Source organism: Puma concolor, chromosome E1 (assembly GCF_028749965.1).
Source record: "Puma concolor isolate L17-30 chromosome E1, mPumCon1.1.hap2, whole genome shotgun sequence".
NCBI lineage: Eukaryota > Metazoa > Chordata > Mammalia > Carnivora > Felidae > Puma > Puma concolor.
The window spans coordinates 26,676,744-26,698,005 of NC_141680.1; the positions used below are offsets into that span (position 1 = coordinate 26,676,744).

Sequence of the window (21,262 nt, forward strand, 5' to 3'; positions counted from 1 at the left end):
TACATGGCTAACAGGTACATGAAAAGATGCTCAACATCATTCATCATCAGGGAGATACAAATTAAAACACAGTGAGATACCTCACACCACCTCACACCTATCATATTGGCTAAAATTAAGAAATCAGGAAACAATGGATGTTGGTCAGAATGCAGAGGAAAGGGAACACTTTTTTACTGGTGGTGGGAATGCAAACTGGTGCAGCCACTCTGGAAAGCAATATGGAGGCTCTTCAAAAAATTAAAATAGAACTACCCTACAACCTAGCAATTGCACTACTAGGGATATATCCAAAGGATACAAAAATGCTAATCCAAAGGGGCACATGTACCCCAATGTTTATAGCAACACTATCAACAATAGCCAAATTGTGGAAAGAGCCCAAATGTCCTTTGAATGACAAATGGATAAAGAAGATGTGTATATATACACAATGGAATACTGGCAATCAAAAAGAATGAAATCTTGCCATTTGTAAAAATTGCAACAACGGGGATGGAACTAGAGTGTAGTATGCTAAGTGAAATAAGTCAGTCAGAGAAAGATAAATATCACGATTTCACTCATATGTGGAATTTAAGAAACAAAACAGATGAACATAAAGAAAGGGAAGGAAAAATAAGATAAAAAGAGAGAGGCAAACCGTAAGAGACCCTTAAATACAGAGAGCAAACTTATTGGATGGGTTGCTGGATGGGTGTTGGGTGGGGGGAATGGGCTTACTGGGTGATGCACATTAAGCGGGGCACTAAGTTAGGGGTGCATGGGTGGCTCAGTTGGTTGAGTGTCCAACTCGTGGTTTCGGCTCAGGTCATAATCGTATGGTTTTGTGAGTTCGAGCCCCATATAGGGCTCTGTGCTGACAGAACAGAGCTTGCTTGGGATTTTCTCTCTCCCTCTTTCTCTGCCCCCCCCCATTCACACTGTCTCTGTCTTTCTCAGAAATAAATAAACTTTAACAACAACAACAAAAAGGAAGCACTTGTTGGGATGAACACTGGGTGTTATATGTAAGTGATGAATCATTAAATTATACTTCTGAAATCATTATTACATTATATGTTAACTAATGTGGATTTAAATGAAATTTAAAAATTAAAAAATAAAACACCCCCTCCACCTCAAAACTTATTTCTGTGAATGGAAGCCTGATTATATCCTACCAAGCACGCTCTCTGACAAAGTATACTTCTTTAAGAAGTAACCCTGAATAAACTTTATGGGAAACAAGTCATACTTACCACTGCCAGCGGTTTCTGAGGCTTCAGATGCAGTAGAAATGTTGTCTGAAAATCTCTCCTCTGTGGTGTTCATATAACTGAGGCTGCCACCTCCGATTCTATCTTCACTTTGCTCTATAGAGTGTACTGCTGTTCCAAATGAGTGTTTTCCTCCATTCAGAATAGATGATGGCTCAATTACAACAGGGCTGGCATCCTAAAAATCATGAAGTCAGAGATTAAGGCATAAGATGAATCCCCAAATTATCTATTGCTTCTAATTCTCCTATAGTTAGCTACCACCAATTAAAAACATTTTTTTAATAGAGAAGATACAATTTTTTAAAATATTTTTTAATGTTTTACTTTATTTTTGGGAGAGAGAGCATGAGCAGGAGAGGGGCAGAGACAGAGGGAGACACAGAATCCGAGGCAGGCTCCAGGCTCTGAGCTGTCAGCACAGAGCCCAACGCGAGGCTCGAACTCACAAGCAGCGAGATCATGACCTGAGCCAAAGCAGGACGCTCAACCGACTGAGCCACCCAGGCCCCCCCAAGAACATTTTACCGTATAGCTAAATTTTAATTTCTTCAAAGGGGAAGAGGTGTGTACAAATAGTATTGGTAAGGTGGACTGGGAATGTATTGCAAAGCACTCTGTAACACAAAGTGAGTGAATGAATGAGTGAGTGAGTGATATATGTATACATGTATTTTTTTTTTAATTTTTTTTTTAATGTTTATTTATTTTTGAGACAGAGAGAGACACAGCATGAGCAGGGAAGGGGCAGAGAGAGAAGGAGACACAGAATGTGAAGCAGGCTCCAGGCTCTGAGGTCTCAGCACAGAGCCCGACGTGGGGCTCGAACTCACGAACTGTGAGATCGTGACCTGAGCTGAAGTCGGACGCCCAACCAACTGAGCCACCCAGGCGCCCCTGTATACATATATTTTTGAAGTAATCTTATGCCCAATGTGGGGCTTAAACGCATAACCCTGAGATCAAGAGTCACATGCTCTACCAACTGAGCCAGCCAGTCAGGTGCCCCGACATAAAATTATTTAGAGTTTATTCTGTTGAAAATTGAAAACCATGGAAGATTTTTTTTTGATATTAAAAAATTAAATATTTGCTCTTTTTATTATTACAGATTATAGTGTTACTGTAGGAAATCTAGAAAAATATGAACAAAAATATTACAAGTATTCAGATTCCAGCATTTAGCATCAGTTGACACTTTGATGTGTTTCCTTTATTTTTTTGTGACTGAAAACGTATGTATATGTAAGAAATAAATAGCATGGAGTACATAGTTAGAATTAAGGGGAGTGCTCTGACATACCAGCTATTCGGCCTTTCACAGTAAGTAAATTTCTAAGCTCCAGTTTCTTCAGGAGTAAAAATCAGGATAATATTCGTATTTATCTTAGAGTTATTGCAAACATTACATGAGCAACACATGTAAAGTGCCTGACATTTAGTAAATGTGAACTATCATTCTGGTTGTTATTAAATTTTATTTTTTTATTTTTATTATTAAAATGTTTTTTATTTTATTTATTTTTGAGAGAGAGAGAGAGAGAGAGAAAGTGAGAGTGCAAGCAGGGGAAGGGCAGAGACAGAGGGGAACAAAGGATCTGAAGCAAGTTCCATGCTGACAGCAGAGAGCCCAAGGCAGGGCTGGAACTCATGAACTGCAAGATCATGACCTGATGACCTGAGTCAAAGTCAGAAGCTTAACTGACTGAGTCACCCAGGCACCCCAATATGTATTACATTTAAAAAACAGCATATGGTTTCTTTTTCTTTCACTTAACATTATATTCACAGGATTTTCCTGTGAGAGGGTTTCAAACAGGGGAACACTATAATCCATTTTTTGCTTTAAAACTACAGAAAGGACTAGAGACAGAAACTGAAAATTGAGACACAAGTTAGAAGACTCCTACAATAATTCAAGGCAAGAGATGATAAGCTACTATACCATAAAGCTAGATTCAGAAATAAGGAGATGGAGAGAACATGGACTTAGGGTATGTAGGAGGTGAAAAAAATTGACAACTACATGAAAAAGAGGCAAAGATAATTCCAAAGAAGAACCTGAGGTGCTGGTGAAGACAACTAGATGGGAGTTGACACTTTCATAAGGTAAAGTATGTGAGTTAATGGGATCATTTGGGGAAAGAGCTTATTTGGGGATATTCTTGTTTGAGTTACCTAGACACTTGAGTCTTGTGTTCAGGACAGAAAAAGAGGCTAAATATAAAATTCTGGAGCTCAAGAGACTTCCTAAAGCATAAGAAAATGTTGTATGTAGAACAATGAGAGAACAATATTTACAGAATAGGCAATGGAAGAATCTGAGAAGGACACTGAATCTGAATGATGAGAGAGAAATCAAGAGATTTTGCAGTACCAGAAGCAGAGACTGCTTGCATAGAATTATTTTCTACTAACTTTAGTAATGGAAAAACAGAAACATAAGACTTGCAGAGAAGCAGGAGGAAAGGTGCTATGAGAATGTGCATTGTGAATGTTTTTAGAAGATTAGGATATTTGTAACTGAGAGGGGAAAGAGAAAGACTGAAGGAATTAACCAGTAAAACAAGATCCCGTAGGCATCTGAGGAGATACACAAGAGCATGGGTAGAAGAACTCAAGTGGCATTCAGTAAACACTGACATGCATTTTAGTAGATAAAATTGATCACTGAAGGCACTGCTTATAAAGTAAATAATTGCAACCCAAGAAAAAAAACACATCAAATTTAAAAGACAAACTCCAAGTAACAGCATAGCAATAGCACAGTGGGTGCTTTAGTTTCTTTTAATGCAATTATAGCATCTCTAATTTTAGCCCAAACAGGGAGACACTGTATCAACATTTTATTATATGCTTTCTCCTCTTTGATCTATAAACCAGGTGAATACCATCAATTTGTAGATCCTTCAGAAGCCAGTTCTGAAGAAATTTCAGTGCCTTTAACAGAGTGGCAAGAAGAATGAGAATAAAACCCAGGTTTCTACAGCCCAATTCACTTTATGGATTAAAATTTTAAAAACAGCAATTGTTTAAAACTTCAAACAATTCAGAAGTATACAAATTCATATTTTAAGTTTTATTTATTTTGAGAGAGAGAGTGAGAGAGAGAGAGAGCAAGCAGGGGAGGGGCAGAGAGGGAGAGAGGGAGGGAGGGAGGAAGAGAGAATCCCAAGCAGGCTCTTCACTGTCAGTGTGGAGCCCAATGCAGGGCTCAAACCCACGAACTATGAGATCATGATCTGAGCCAAAACAAAGAGTTGGAAGCTTAATCAACTGAACCACCCAGGTGCCCCAGAGATTCACATTCTTTATTACAGATCCTAATGTTAGCATCTTCTGTCAATTATTAACGTTCCTAAAGTATGGGAAAAATACCAGATTAATTTGGGTATTAAATAACCCTAGCTCACCGTGAAAATTTTATTCCCTCTTCAATTCTCTCTCACTTCCTCTGATTACTTCAAGGAAAGGGTCCCAGTTTAAGTGTGCCTTGGCGGCTCAGTCGGTTAAGCGTCCACCTCTTGATTTTGTCTCAGGTCATGATCTCAGTTTGTGATATTGAGCCTGGTGTCAGGCTCTGCACTGTCAGTTGGATTCTCGGTCTCCCTCTGCACTCCCGCCCTGCTTGTGCTCTCTCTTTTAAAATAAATAAACATCTAAAAAAAAAAAACAGATTAATGTGCTAATCTAATACTTGATCTGCTGATATAACATTTAATAACTTCTCTTTTTAACAGAGAACAGGCTTTAACACTAGTCTTTGAAGGGCAACACTATTTAGCTAGAATTTGATATTATATCTTATTTTCACTGAATTTATTTTTATTTGACCTATTTCTGGAGTGTGACACTGATTTTCTATTTAAGATAGTGATATAGGGGTGCCTGGGTGGCTCAGTCGGTTAAGCGTCCGACTTCAGCTTAGGTCATGATCTCGCGGTCTGTGAGTTCGAGCCCTGCATCAGGCTCTGTACTGACAGCTCAGAGCCTGGAGCCTGCTTCAGATTCTGTGTCTCCCTCTCTCCCTCTGTCCCTACCCTGCTCGTGCTCTGTCTTTCTCTGTCTCAAAGATAAACATTAAAAATATTAAAAAAAAAAAAAAAGATAGTGATATAAAGTTTACTTTTAAAATATTTACATAAAAATGATAAAATATAATTAAAATGATAGTTACTTAATAAACGTATTAAGCAAATAATAGCATGGGCATTATATGGCAAAATATGATGACCACAGTACAGAAATGACTAGAAATTGGGAATCTACATTAAATAGGATTTTGGGTTATTGGCATATATATATATATACATACATATATATATATACACACATACATACATATATATATATATATATACACACACACATACATACATATATATATATATATATTTTTTTTTTTTTTTTTAAGTAAGTTCTATGCCCAACGTGGGGCTTGAACTCATAACCCAGAGACTGAAGAATTGCATGCTCTATCGACTGAGCCAGTCAGGCACCCCATAGTATTTTAAATTACACTATCCATCAAAGTCAAAATTGTATGGACAACAGAACAAAAGAACCAAAATGACTCATGGCCAAAGAAGTAGACATGTAAATTAGGTTTGAGTAGTTCACATCATTTATCATATGTTTGGCTTTCAGTGTGTGGATTTCACAGCAATTTCTTAGAGATAATACTTATTTTCTCAAAGTTTTTCTGATATTGAGTTCATATCAGCAAAAATGCGTTAAATTTAGATTTCAAAAGAAATTTTCAGTGAACAAAAATGACTTATATTACTCCAATGGTTTCTGATTTATTAGGTTTGGAGCGGAACAGAGGTATTTCTTTTCTTTTTTTTAAAAGGTCTTTATGTGATCCTATTATGCAGTCAAAATTGATAGCCATTGTCCTAGTGAGGATTATTGTCTAAAACTTCTGTTTTCATAATGTGCTGCAAATACTGAGAGTATAGTAGTAACTGATTGCTTATTGAATGTATTACTTGCTCTGGAACTTGCTTTTCACTTCCAATAGTTGATTTTTTTTTTTTTTTTTTTTCTTATCTGCCAATACAGTCTTCTTCCTTCGGGGAGAGATATTCTGGAATTTCTCTCTTAACAGTTCTCCAACTTAATGGCACATTAGCATCACTTGGGAAGCTTTTAAAATCCCAAGGCCAAGGTGGCACCCAAATCAATTAAATCAGAATTTCTGAGGGTGAGGATCAGGGCACCAGGTGTTTTTCTTTTAACCCAGGTGATTCCAATGCACGGTCAAGTCAGAGAACCACTTCTCTGGAACAATGTGCACACCCCTGAAAAAGTGGCAAATTACATATAGGCTATTTGCTTTGTATTCAATGTCTTCCACATAAAAATAAATAAAATCTGAGAATGAATAGAGGTCATGGGGGAAGGATGCTCTCAGGATAAGGCAATATGCCTACCACATGGCCTACTGTCAGTCCCACCCACCAGGTCTGAACACAGGTTCTCTTCTTGGAAGTCAATTTAGGTTCTGATTCCTTATTAACTAGACAATCCCATTTCTACAGGGTTTATACTTGTGATTCCCACAGTCTTCTACCAATTCTCTGATCTCAGGAACAAGATTACATGGAATGGGGTAGAGAGGAAGATAAAGAATCCTAAAACTTAACAACCCACAGAGGTCAGTCTCCCTTGTTTAAAGATCAAGGGCCCAAAGCCAAACTCAATCTGGGGTGTGGGTGTAAGGAGTGAGTTGCTAACCAAGATACAAACTACCTCTAAAAACAGCTGGGAAGGGGGCCTGGATGGCTCGGTCACTTAAGCATCTGACTTCAGCTCAGGTCATGATCTCATGGTTCGTGAGTTCGAGCCCCACACTGGGCTCTCTGCTCTTAGTGTAGAGCTCGCTTTGGATCTTCTGTCTCCCTCTCTCTCTCTGCCTTTACCTCACTCATGCTCGCTTGCTCTCTCTCTGTCAAAAGTAAACATTAAAAAAATAATAAAGTTAAGCTCTTCTTAAAAAAATAAATAAAATTAAAACTCTAAACAGATTCAGATTTTAGTGAGCTTTTGGGTCATTTACTTCTTTCCTATAAAGAAGGAGTAAGACTGATAGCCTAGCCATTTTGAAAGAATAACTTTTCAAAAATTAAAGTCTTCTCCTAGATCACTCCGTTATCGTCCAGAAAAATGACTTTATTTTTGCTGTAACTGTTATTGACCTTAAATGGTGGGTGCATAACTATCACATGGTTGACAGGAAGCTCTTTTTAAAATTTATATTTCATTTCTCTATTCCATTTATTTTAAGTTTGTTTATGCACTATAATTACTTTAAGTTTTACAATAATTTAGCAATAGAATGATTTTAATAGCTTATCAGAGACTGAAATCTTTGCTGCCAGTGACTGCACACTGTACCATATGCTTTTAACATGGTGCAGTGAATGATAACCTTTTTAGACTTAGAGAGTAAGAGCTTTTCTTCACTTATTCCCACTGTTCCAACTAGAGTGGTCTGTCTTTTCACTGTCTGACTTTCTTTGCCATTCTAGGAATCTACTGCTTTCGGTGTCCGGCACTGCCTGAAACTGTCACCATTACTCAGGTTCTTTCTTCTTTCCCCTTCCTCCTCTATTTTTCAGGTCATTGCTTCCACTCTTGCTTTTGGTGAAATTATCAACATTTTCAGTCAACTAATCTTTCCTTCTGCATGTTAAGCAAACCAATAATGGTCATATACTGTAGTCACTGGCTCTTTCTGAGAGTGTTATTTCCAGTTGCTCTGGAAATTTTTTTCCCCTAAATATCAAAGGATCTTTTGTTTTGTTTTTAGTGACTTCTGGCTCTGGAACTATTAGCAACTGTCCTGTGCTTTTAAGAAGATAGGTCTCTACAGTAGATAAGGTTTCACCCAGGATGAAAATTTTCCTCATTCTCTTGAGTCGATGATTCCTAAAAGGGCTATGTGGCACTTTAACATACGATAATTCTATTTTGAGCATTTCATGATTCCTTCTGAGTTGTATCAAATGATTAATGATGTTCCAAAATAAGGGTCAGGATTCATTTTCTTCTCTATCAGTGATGATGCTACTTCTTTTTATACATATGTATATTCCAAGTATTAATTAACTTAAACAACTACTAGTTATGCCAATTTTATATTACATCAGTCTGCAATGCTGGTTTTCAAAAAATGGAAGGCAGTATAGAGTAATGGAAAAAGCACTAAGGTAGGAATCAAGAGACCCAAGCTCTAGAAATCTAGATCGAGTAATAAAGTAATTGCCTAATACAACTCTGTGCAATTATAAAACCTAAAGAGACCTCAGAGGCTTTGTCTATAAATTCAAAAAAGAGAAGTGCTTCAAATGTTTCTTAGATTAGAAGCATTATGTAATAATAATAAATCATAATAAACAATAAGACTAGTACATGAGCACTAGTACTCATGAGTACTAGTACATGAGTAACACTGCTCCCTCAGTTCTCAAACAGGAGGAAAGACAAACATATATACTACAATGATGACAAACAGAAAAGATTTCACCATTTCTCCTCATTTACATTTTTACAAAGGGAGATTTCACATGGTAGAAATACCTTTGGCTCATTAATGAACAGATTGCATGTGCAGATCAAATATTCAACCTCAAGTCAATCATAGCAAATTTGAGGTAAACCACTACAGAGTATGCCATTTTATGGAGACATTAACTAAAGCTAATTGATGGTCTTATTAGGTGGGCAGATTAAGCCCACAGTAAGATCAAATTATCCAAAACAATAAAAACACCAATTAATTTTTCTTAAACAAAGTATTTGCCAAAATTGCTATATACTGCAAAGGTAAATAGAAATCATTAATTACTATTGCTACTGCTGCTAAAACCACTGTTAATATTACTACCATTACTTCCCTAACTTTACATAAGGTTTCTACTTGCCAGGCATGGGGCCAAGTGCTTCACAAATGTTAATTTATTTAATTCTTTATAACAACCCTATTGAAATAATCTTGTTGTTCATATGAAGAAACTGAGGTAGGGAAAGGATAAGTAACTTGTTTAAAGTCATACAGCAAGTAGCAGGTCCAGGACTCTACCACAAGGAGTACAAGCTCACTGCTATTATCCTATACTGTTTTCTCAGACTATTAGGTAATACTTCAGTACTTACAATGTACCAGACACTGTCCTAAAATGCTTCATAGGGGTGTCTGGGTGGCTCAGTCAGTTGAGCGTCTGACTTCCGCTCAGGTCATGATCTCAGTTTGTGGGTTTGAGCCCCATATCAGGCTCTGTGCTGACTGCTCAGAGCCTGGAGCGTGCTTCGGATTCTGTGTCTCTATCTGTCCCTCCCTGCTCACGCTCTCTCTCTCAAAAATAAACAAACATTAAAAAAAAAATTTTGTTTTAAATGCTTCACATGTATCAGCTCCTTTAATCTTCTTAACATGCTATGATGCAGGTTACTGTTCTTAATCTCATTTTACAGATGAGGCCCAGAATGTCATTTTTTAAAATAGTTATTTGCATATAAAACAAAGTTACCTTTTATTTACTAAAGATCACTTTTCTAATACATATCTTCAGAAAAGACTGCTCTTACTCAATTTACATTTTTCCCCCTTATTAAGTAAGTTGCCTTAAGTCTCTGCTACTTTTCCCTACACATAAATTGATACCTTTCTCACAACAGTTAACCAGTTTCATTTTAAAGTAAACTTTAAGTCTGCATTTGACAGACATACTAGACAACAATACAGAATGCCACAGTAGAGAGAATATGATACTTAAGTGTAGATTTCCACCTCTATATTTCTCCCTTACTACCCTCCACTAATTCTTTTCATGCACATAAGGGTTATGGGAAGCAAGAGCAAATCAGGTTTGTGTTCTCAACACTGCACTTCTGTCTATTTATGAGAGATGTGCTGCTAAGAACAAGACCTCTACCATGTTCCTACAGGAAATAAAAATAACACTTCAAAACACAAAATGAGGATTTTCTTTGAGTCTGTAGCCTGTAAGACTTTAATAACCATTAATTCTAAGGCCAATTTAAGAATATAAAGAACAAAAAGCATTTCAAAAAAGACTTGATGCTTTACCTCAATGTTTTCATTTTCTACCTACATTCACCATCATTATCTACCTACAAAGTTTGAAGTCATTTGCCTACTTCTCCTTCAACAACATCAGTCTATTTTTTCCAAATAACATATTTTATATGTGAAAACACAATATTACACTCTGCAAAATGGAAAAAGAACCAGTTAGAATAATGAAGTAAATAATGTGAACATCTACTAATATTCTGATAAATAAGCAATGACACAAAAGGACATACAGGAAAAAATATGAATCAAACTATCAGGTTGGTGATCATTTGGTTGGTAACCATTTGGTAACTAACGATGAATCTATATATCAACTGGCTCTCCAAAAATGGGAGAAGTATGATTCCTAGCATTACTGAGTCTTTTCATACTGAAGAAAAACCATTCTTTGTTTTACATAAGACTCTAGGGGTGCCTGGGTGGCTCTGTCAGTTAAGCATCTAACTCTTGACTTTGGCTCAGGTCATGATCTCATAGTTCATGAGATTGAGTCCACTGACAGTATGGAGCCTGCTTGGGATTCTCTCTCCCTCTCTCTCCACCTCTCCCTCACTCGCGTGTGATCTCTCTCAAAATAAACAATCAAAATACACACATACATACATAAAGACTCTAGAATTTTCACTGAGAATTCCTCTTTTAACTCTTTATTTGGAACAATGGCAGATTATCATTTAGAAACTGAATCTAATGTTAGTCCTGAAATTAACTTTCTTGAACAGAAAAATCAACACTTCTTACCCAAGGGTCTTCAACATTTTGATGAAAAAGGTGAACAAATGAAGGATAAGGTAAGTGATGTGGTTGAGATACCACTGGCTTAAAAGTCAGACCTTAGGTTTGATCCCAGTAAGCAAGATATTTAGGTCACCTTTAATATCAGCCTTAGGTACATCACAGGTAAAATGAATATAATACCACTTTTCTCCCAGGGATATTGTGAGCATTAAATGAGATATGTAAAATGCATATACATGCACCCATGCGTCCATTATCACCTTCCTCACAGAGTTGTTTCAAGGCAGGAAATTTATGTGGCAGTACAAGCACAGAGCTTGGTCTATAGCAAATATATCACACAGGTACTCATTTCTTTCCCCATCAAATCCTCATCTATGTAGAAGGATTTTATTACTGGCCAGGAGCCACCAAAGTCTGACAGAGTTGAAAATCCTATGAAATATTACATAGGGGGGTCATACTCACATATTTGACATATTCTTTCCACTGCTGCCACCACTGCATGGAGATGATAAACCAATTGTGTCCTGGTTGCAGACCATACCTGCTCTCTCGTTCTAACCATCCTCTGTACATACAAAAGACATTCAGTATATCAAATAGTATGAAACAGATGACCACACATCCACAAATTATCATTAGAAATTTTTACAAAGGAAAAACATGACACATATACTTGGGGGACTGCCATAGTTTAAATTAGTAAAACACTGGTAAGCCAAATTTAGGAGTCCTAAATACCATTATCAGGCTTCACACTGATGTTTTAAAAACAGCTTTACTGAGGACTAACTTACATAACACAAAATTTACCTGAATTCAGCGTACAGCTCAATGATTTTGGTAAATTTATAAACATGTGCAACCATCACCAGAATCCAATTCTAGAATATTTCAATTACCCCCAAAAGCTATCCTGTACCCACATTTAGTCAAGTTACATTACCACCCTCAGCCAGGAAACTACCAGTCTATTTTCTATCTCTTACAATTTGCCCTTTTCTGAACATTTCATATACATGGAATAATACCACACATGGTCTTTTATACCTGGCCTCTTTTCCTTACCATAATGTTTTTGAGGTTCATCTATGTTGCAGCAGATATCATTAGTTTGTGTCTTTTAATTCCATTCCAAATATTACTTAAAATCATTCCAAAGGTCTGTATACACATTTTGTTTATCTACCTAACATCTGATAATCTGAAACTGGCAATCTATTCTCCAAAGTGGCTGCACCATTTAACATTCCCATCAGTAAGGTACAATGGTTCTAGTTTTTCCACATTCTTGGTAACACTTGTTATTGCCTGTCTTTTCTATCAAACGTTCAAGTGGGTATGAAGTGGTAACACATGGTGATTTAAAAAAAAACTTTTACAGAGGAGAAATTCATAACATAAGGTGTTGGTTGCCTATTTTGAATGTACTAATGCCAGTGGACTGTTATGCTTTAAATGGTCACTTTTATGTTATGTGTATTTCTCCAAAACATTTTCATACATCCCAACTGAGTAGTGATACATTAGGCAGTTATTTCCTATTATTCCCTTCCCCCAGCCCTTGACAATCACCACTCTGTTCTCTTTATCTATTCATTTACCTATTCTGGATATTTCTTTTTTTTTTTAATTTTTTTTTTCAACGTTTATTTATTTTTGGGACAGAGAGAGACAGAGCATGAATGGGGGAGGGGCAGAGAGAGAGGGAGACACAGAATCGGAAACAGGCTCCAGGCTCTGGGCCATCAGCTCAGAGCCTGACGCGGGGCTCGAACTCACAGACCGCAAGATCGTGACCTGGCTGAAGTCGGAGGCTTAACCGACTGCGCCACCCAGGCGCCCCATGGATATTTCATATAAATAGAATCATACAATATGTGACCTCTTATATCTGGCTTTTTTCATTTGTGAGGTTCATCCATGTTGCTGCACGTAGGACTACATCATTCCTTTTTACGGCTGAATAATATTCCACAGTATGCATATACCACATTGTGTTTACCTATTCATCCACTGATGGCAACTTGGGCTGTTTCCACTTACTACTTATTGTATATAGTGTTGCTATGAACATTTGTTTACAAGTGTTTGAGTCCCTGTTTTCAACCGTTTGGGGTATATACCTAGAAGTGGAATTGCCAGGTTACATGGGATTCCATGTTGAGGAACTACCAACTTTTCCACACAGCAGCTATACCATTTTATATCTCCACCAGTGATATATCAGTGTCCCAATTTCTCCACATCCTTACAAAATTATTTTCCATTTTTTTAATTATAAACATCCTAGTAAGTGCAAAGCAGAATCATTGTAGTTTTTGAGTTGCATTTCCTTAATGACTAATGATTTTGAGTATCTTTTTACGTGCTCGATGACCATTTGTAGGTCATCTCTGGAGAAATGTGTATTCAAGTCCTTTACCCAGTTTTTAATTGAGTTTTCGTTTTGTTAGTGAGCTATAGGAGTTAATTAGTTGACCCCTGGTTAGTTGACCCCTGGCAGATCTGTGATTTACAAATATTATCTACATTTTGTTGGTTAGTTGACCCCTGGCAGATCTGTGATTTACAAATATTATCTCCATTTTGTAGGTTGTTTTGTCACTTTCTTGACAATGTCCTTTGATAAACATAAGTTAAAAAATTTTTTTTTAATACTTATTTATTTTTGAGAGAGAGAGAGAGAAAGCAGGGGAGGGAGAGAGAGAGAGAGAAAGGGAGATACAGAATCTGAAGCAGTCTCCAGGCTCTGAGCTGTCAGCACAGAGCCTGACATGGGTCATGAACTCACAAACCATGAGATCATGACCTGAGTTGAAGTCAGATGCTTAACTGACTGAGATACCCAGACGCCCCGATAAACAGTTTAAAATTTTGATGGTCAGGGGCACTTGAGTAGCTCAGTTGGTTAAGCGTCCCACTCTTGATTTCAGCTCAGGTCATGATCCCACAGTTCCTGAGTTTGAGCCCCTCAATGGGCTCTGCACTGACAGTGTAGAGCCTGTTTGGGATTCTCTCTCTGTCCTCTCTCTCTGCCCCTCCCCCCTGCTCACATGTGCACAATCCTTCTCTCTCAAAATAAACTTAAATTAAAAAAATAAAAATAAATAAATTTTGATGGTCAAATTTATCTATTTTTTCTTTGGTTGCTCATGGTTTTTATTGTCACATGTAAGAATTCAACTTAAAATCCAAATCACTTTTGAAAAAAATATTTTTCCTAGATACAGAATAAAAGTACCATTCTGCTCACTCCTGGATTCCAAGATTTCTGATGAGAAACCTGCTGTTAATCTTATTGAAGATCTACTGCATGTGGTGGATAGCTTTTCTCTTGCTACTTTAAAATTTTTCTGTCTCTGGCTTCTGATCATCTGATTAAAATGAGTCTTGGTTGGGGCGCCTGGGTGGCGCAGTTGGTTAAGCGTCCGACTTCAGCCAGGTCACGATCTCGCGGTCCGTGAGTTCGAGCCCCGCGTCAGGCTCTGGGCTGATGGCTCAGAGCCTGGAGCCTGTTTCCGATTCTGTGTCTCCCTCTCTCTCTGCCCCTCCCCCGTTCATGCTCTGTCTCTCTCTGTCCCAAAAATAAATAAACGTTGAAAAAAAAAAATTAAAAAAATAAAATGAGTCTTGGTGTAAATCACTTAACAGTGTTATCCTTCTTGGAGCTCGATGAGCTTTTCTAATGTTTAGGTTCCTATCATTTATCAAGTGTGGGGAGTTTGGACCCATTATTTCTTCAAGTATTCTGCCACTTTTTCTCTTCTCCTTCTGGGATTCCTATGTGTATGATGGTACGGTTGCTGCTATTTCAACAGGTCCACTAAACTCTGTTCATTTCCCTTAGTTCTTTTGTCTTTCTACTACTCAGTCTCAACAGCTTCAATTGACCTATCTTTAGATTTTAACTTCTCTCAAACCAGGCTTTATGGTTCTTGATATATAAAAAGAGTGTAAAAAAACATTTCTAGCTTGTAGGCTGTATAAAATCAGGTAGTGGACCAAAGTTAGCCAATGGGCCACAGTGTAATAATCCATGGCTTAACATATAGTCTGTCCTAGACAATATCATGTGTACTTGAATATGTACCCTGCTGTTGTTGGGTGGATTGTTCTGCTGCTGGGTGCATATACATTTACAACTTTATATTTTCCTGAAGAACTGCAACTTACCATTATAAAATGTCTGTGTAGTAACAATTCTTTGTCTAAAAGCCATTTTTTCCTAAATATGCATGGTTATATTTATTTCAGCATTTTACTTTGAATCTATTTGTGTCTTTGAATCTCAAGTATTTGGATTAAAAAAAATCAGTCTAGCTTTTGATAATTGTTTAATCCATTTATACTTAAAGTAATTATTGATATGGATTTGTGCCTACCATTTTGTTGTTTTCTATTTATCTCAAGTATTTTTGATTTTCTATTCCTCCTTTACTTCCTTCTTTTGTATTAGATTGTTCTGTATTAGATAGCATATCATTTTAATTATCTTTTTAAAGAAACTATATTTGGGATTATATTCTTATGGCTGCTTTAGAGTTACAAAATAAAGCTTAACACATGCTACTTCAGATTAATACTAATTTATTTCAGTAAAATATAGATGCTGTTCAAATACAGCTCTAGTTCCCATTCTCTTGGTTGTATTGTCATGCATATGACGTCTTTTTATCATGTAAGAACAACATAGCTTTCAAATTATTGTCTTATGATTTTGTATTTTAAGTCAGTCAAAAGGTGAAACAGAAATGTATTGGTATATCTTTATGTTTACTGGTGCTCTATATGTCTTTATGTAATTCAAATTATTCTCTGGGGTCACTTTGTTTTAGCATGAAGAAGTTCCTTCAATATTTTAAGTATTTTATTCCTTCAGTATTTAAGACATGTTAACTAGCAATAGTGTTTGTACGGACTGTTTTCAAATTACCTTAATTTCTGAAGGATAATTCTGCTGGATAAAGAATTCTGGGTTAACAGTTTTCCCCCTTCAACACTCTGAATGTCATCACACTGCCTACCGACCCCTATCATTTCTAAAAGAAAAAAAAAAAAAAAGGTCAGCCATTAATCTTATTGCCTTCTACAGAAGGAGTCATTTTTCTCTTCCTGCTTTTAAGATCTTCTCATTGTAACTTTGAACAGTTTGACTGTGATATGTTTAGATGTGGATCTGTTTTTAACCTGCTTGCAGTTTGTTGGGCTTCTTGGATCAGTGACTTTCAATACTTTTAGAAGATCCAGCCATTATTTTGTCAAATATTTTTTTCTGCTCCTTTCCTCCTTTTGGGACTTCCATTATGTGTGTATTGGTATACCTGTCTCTGGTGTTTCACACACCTCAGGTTCTGTTCATTTTTATTTATTCTCTCTGTTCTTCATACTGGAAAATCTCTATTGATCTATATTCTATTTTGCTGATTATTTCTCTGCAACTCTAATCGGTTGCTGAGTCCCTGTAGCGAATTTTCATTTCATTTATTGTAATTTTCAACTCCAGGATTTCCATTGAGTTCACTTTTAAAATTTTTATCTCCTTATTGATATTTTATATTTGACTAGTTATTGTCATTATATTTTCCTTTAAATCTTTAAACAAAGCTTCCTTTAGCACTGAAAACATTTATAACAACTGCTGTGAAATCTTTGTGTCCTAAGTCAAACATCTGAGGCTACTTCAGTGACAGTTTCTATTATCTAGTGTTGTCACCACCACCACCACCACGGTATATGGGTCACGTTTTCTATTTTTTGTATGTTTCATGATCTTCTGTTATTGAGAACTGGACATATTTGATAATGTGTTTCACCAACTCTGGATTCTGATACCACCTGTGTGTTTTGCCTTGTGACTTCCTGGACTAATTCTAGAGTCTGTTTCCCCTGCAGTGTGAGGCAGCTCAGTTTTATTATTTTTTACATTTAAGTTTGGCTTCCTTGGGAACAGCATAATTTACTGATCAGACAGTAACTGGTGAGGGGCTATGCTGAAACATCTCGAGCCAGTAATACTTACACTTTTTCTTGATGGAAGAGTTCGCACTTTGAAAAATGATGCGAAGTTCAGGCAGATAACGAACTTCCTTGGTTTTTACTTTTTGCATGCGCAAGGTCTCACATTCAACCAGGAATGAATAGATAGCTACGGTCCTCCTTGGTTTCTGCTGAGCTTGGGCCTAGCCTTGTATATGAGCAGGCTTCCAGATCATTTGTGATATGGTGAAATATATCAATACTCATTATGGTCATCTTGTTCCCTGGATCTCTTGGTTAAAATTTTGACTGGCCTGTCAGTCTGGTGTTTTCCTTAATCAGTATCTCAACCCCAAGCTAATGATGTTCCCTGATTGTTTGCCAACATGATTGTCATATAAATATATATGACAATATATATACACACACACAAATATAAATATTGTGTATATGCACAATTTTCTTGGGCAGGCATTCATGCCTGTCCTATTCCAAATTAAGTCAGCCTTGTCATCTCTGCCTTGGTAAAACTATCATGTTGGGTAGGAAGGAATGGGAACAGCCCCAAGTAAAATTACCACAGATTCCCATTATCCTTACCAAGGTTTAGTGGTTTTTCTTGAATAAATGCTTCCCAATTGTCGAATAGCTTTGGTCCATTTCCAAAGTCCTAAAATAGCTGGCTGACAATTTTGTACAATGTTCTATTTTGTCCAGTTGCTTTTCAGGGAGGATTTGCTGACATCTGCACTCAGCCATTGCAGAAATACTAATTTTGATATAAATTACTGATTCTTTAAGTTAGAGAGAAGTATTTCTTTCATCTCATTGCATATATACCAACCCGATTCATACTTTAAAAATCATCCGACAAATTCAAATGAATTTCTAGGAGTAAAAATGCAGTCAAAATAACACAAAACTCAAAAGTCAAAAATGAAATGAACCACTTTGGAATCTAGAATTTAAAATTCAGATTTAGTAAAAATAAGGAATACAGAGGCAGATTATTTGTGTTTTCAATGAAAAAAGTCATTGACTTGATCCTGCCACTTCCATGCAATTTTTGGTAATAAGTTCCTCAACTTTTGTGTTCTCAGTTTCCTCTTCTATAAAATGGGATGGTGATACTAATTTAAAGCACTTATTCTTTTTTTTAATATAATTTATTGTCAAAATGGTTTCTGTACAACACCCAGTGCTCATCCCAACAAGTTAAAGCAGTTATTCTAGGGAATAGATGAAATAATGCAAATGGAACTACTGTGTAAAGAACAAAGTTCTATAAAAACATGAGATTTTACCAGTATTATATTTTAAAATAGGGATGCTATAAGCATTTGCAAAATAATTAAGCCAAGAAATGTATATACAGGTTATACAGCATTTTTTTAAGTTTTTATTTTAATTCCAGTTAGCTAACATACAATGTTATTTTACTTTAAGGTGTACAATATACTGATTCAACAATTCCATACATCACCTGGTGCTTATCTAGATAGCATTCTTAATATGTATACTAAGTCATACTGACTTCAGAAGATATTAGCATGTGATGAAATTAGATTACAATACTGTAAGAAAAAGCTACTGCAGCTACATAAAAGCCTTTCAGTATTTCTTTACCATATATCATTTGTACACTTAAATGTACTTTAAAATTTTATTTTATGACAGTTAAAAATCAGAAAAAATCAAGACAACACTGTCAACATCTGAATACAAGATGAGTAAATAAGAATGAGTTTTCTGAGCATGAAAATTAAAATGACTACATGAGACTACAGTTTTTATGAAAACATTTTCAAAATGGATACAGCTAAAAATTCTTTAAAAAAAATAACCATTTTTGGGGGGCGCCTGGGTGGCTCAGTCGGTTAAGCGTCCGACTTCAGCTCAGGTCACGATCTCGCAGTCCGTGAGTTCAAGCCCCGCATCGGGCTCTAGGCTGATGGCTCAGAGCCTGGAGCCTGTTTCAGATTCTGTGTCTCCCTCTCTCTGCCCCTCCCCCGTTCATGCTCTGTCTCTCTCTGTCTCAAAAATAAATAAACGTTAAAAAAAAATTAAAAAAACAAAACAAAACCATTTTTTAAAAGAATCCAGTTTTTGTTAAGTTCATTTATTTTAAGAGAGAGAGCGAGCAGGGGATGGGCAGAGAGAGGTGGGGAGAGAGAAAATCTGAAGCAGGCTCCATGCTCTCAGCACGGAGCCCGATGCAGGACTCAAACCCATGAACTCTGAGGTCATCACCTGAGCTGAAATCAAGAGTCAGACACTTAAGTGACTGAGCCACCCAAGTGCCCCTAAAAGAATCTATTTTACAAAGATGGAAAATATATTTGCTACTTAAATTAATCTGAATCTCAATTGGCATTTCTCTTTAAATGTTAACTACATATTCTTTCCGGTCCTCAGGTATTCCAAACAACTCTATTCAGTATACTCTCTTATCAAGCAGTCATACACCAGAAGAAACTACTGAAAAATTTGCATACACACTAGTTTCAAGAGTAAGTGACAAACTATATATTGAATTTATTCTAAAAGCCAAGTTTAATAGTGATTCAGTCTTGTTTCTGAAACTTCCTACACAAAAGTAGTAACACTAAAGCAATGAAAGATACTTGATATATTAAAAATTGAATTATAGCCATAAAAATGTGCAGGCCTATTAACCTAGATATTTCACCTCAAGTAATACTGCGTAAATAAATACCTAACCAAAGGCATACAGAATTTATTACTAAATTACTAAATTATATTAAAGAAAAATAGAGACTAAAAAATAGGGGATGAATGGGGCCTACTAGCCAGTCATTTAAATTATAAAAGGCTTTTATTGATATGTAAAAGTGTCATTTGATGTAATCTGCAGTGAAAAATGGAGGCCAAAAATAAAAGAGTGTTTTGAAATATCCTTCCTTCTTTCCTTTTATTAAAAAAAATTTTTTTTAATGTTTATTTTTGAAGAAGAGAGAGAGTGTGAGCAGAGAGAGAGGGAGACACAGAATCCAAAGCAGGCTCCAGGCTCTGAGCCATCAGCACAGAGCCCAATGCAGGGCTCGAACCCACGAACTGAGAGATCATGACCTGGGCCAAAGTTGGACGATTAACTGACTGAGCCACCCAGGTGTCCCCCTTTCTTTCTTTTAAATGTTTATTTACTTTTGAGAGACAGAGAGACAGAGTGTGAGTGGGCTAGAGGCAGAGAGAGGAAGACACAGAATCCAAAGGAGGCTCCAGGCTCTGAGATATCAGCACAGAGCCTGACATGGGGCTTGAACTCACAAATGACCTGAGATCATGACCTGAACTGAAGTCAGACACTTAACTGACCGAGCCACACAGGCATCACGAAATATTCTCATTTTTAAAAAAACATTTACAAATCCCATCAGAGGCATACATATGTGGGTATATGAATATAAAAGTGTCAATAGTGCAACCATTAACAAAATGAAAAGGCAATCTATGCAGTGGAAGGAAATATTTGCAAACCACAGATCCAATAAGGGCTTATATCCAAAAAAAAAAAAAAAGAAAAATATACACACACACACACACACACACACACATATATGAAATTCATAACCACTTAATAGTAAAAAGATAATAATAATCCAATTTAAAATGGGAAAGAACCTGAATAGATGTTTTTCTAAAAAAGACATACAAATGGCCAAAAGCTACATGAAAAGATACTCAACACCACTAATTATCAGGGAAATACAACTCAAAACCACAATGAGGTACTACTGCATGCCTGTTAGGATGGCTATTATCAAAAAGACCAGAGAGAATATCCATTCACAGATGTGGAGAAAAAAAGAATCCTTATACACTGTTGATGGGAATATAAACTGGAATAGTCACTATAAAAACTAGGTTTCACATGAAATCAAAAAAAGAACTACCATATGATCCAGCAATCCTACTTCTGGGTATAAAACCAAAGGAAACAAAATCATGACCTTGAAGATGATAGCTTTACTTCCATATTCATTGCAGCATTATTCACAAAAGCCAAGGTGTGCTAACAACCTATGTGTACAATAATGAATGAATGGATAAACAAAATGTGGTGTGTGTGTGTGTGTGTGTGTGTGTGTGTGTGTGTGTGTATATGATAGAAACAAAATGTGGTGTATATATATACACATACATATATATATGTATATGA

The 21,262-nt window shown here is 36.4% G+C and overlaps 1 protein-coding gene and 1 long non-coding RNA gene across 3 annotated transcripts in view; one reads left to right on the plus strand and one right to left on the minus strand.

Annotated features, from left to right (window-relative positions):
- Positions 1-21,262, minus strand: part of USP32 (ubiquitin specific peptidase 32) — a 244,812-nt gene that overhangs the window by 54,161 nt on the left and 169,389 nt on the right. For both annotated transcript variants that reach the window (XM_086686756.1, XM_086686755.1), the window contains exons 12-13: positions 11,569-11,671; positions 1,242-1,437 (exon numbers count right to left, since the gene is read on the minus strand). In XM_086686756.1, the coding sequence (XP_086542882.1) occupies positions 1,242-1,437; positions 11,569-11,671 (299 nt within the window). The remainder of the gene's footprint in view (positions 1-1,241; positions 1,438-11,568; positions 11,672-21,262) is intronic.
- LOC147574219 (uncharacterized) overlaps positions 10,714-21,262 on the plus strand; it is a 125,873-nt gene continuing 115,324 nt past the window's right edge. The window contains exon 1 of the long non-coding RNA XR_015244029.1: positions 10,714-11,153. This is a non-coding gene — a long non-coding RNA (uncharacterized LOC147574219). The remainder of the gene's footprint in view (positions 11,154-21,262) is intronic.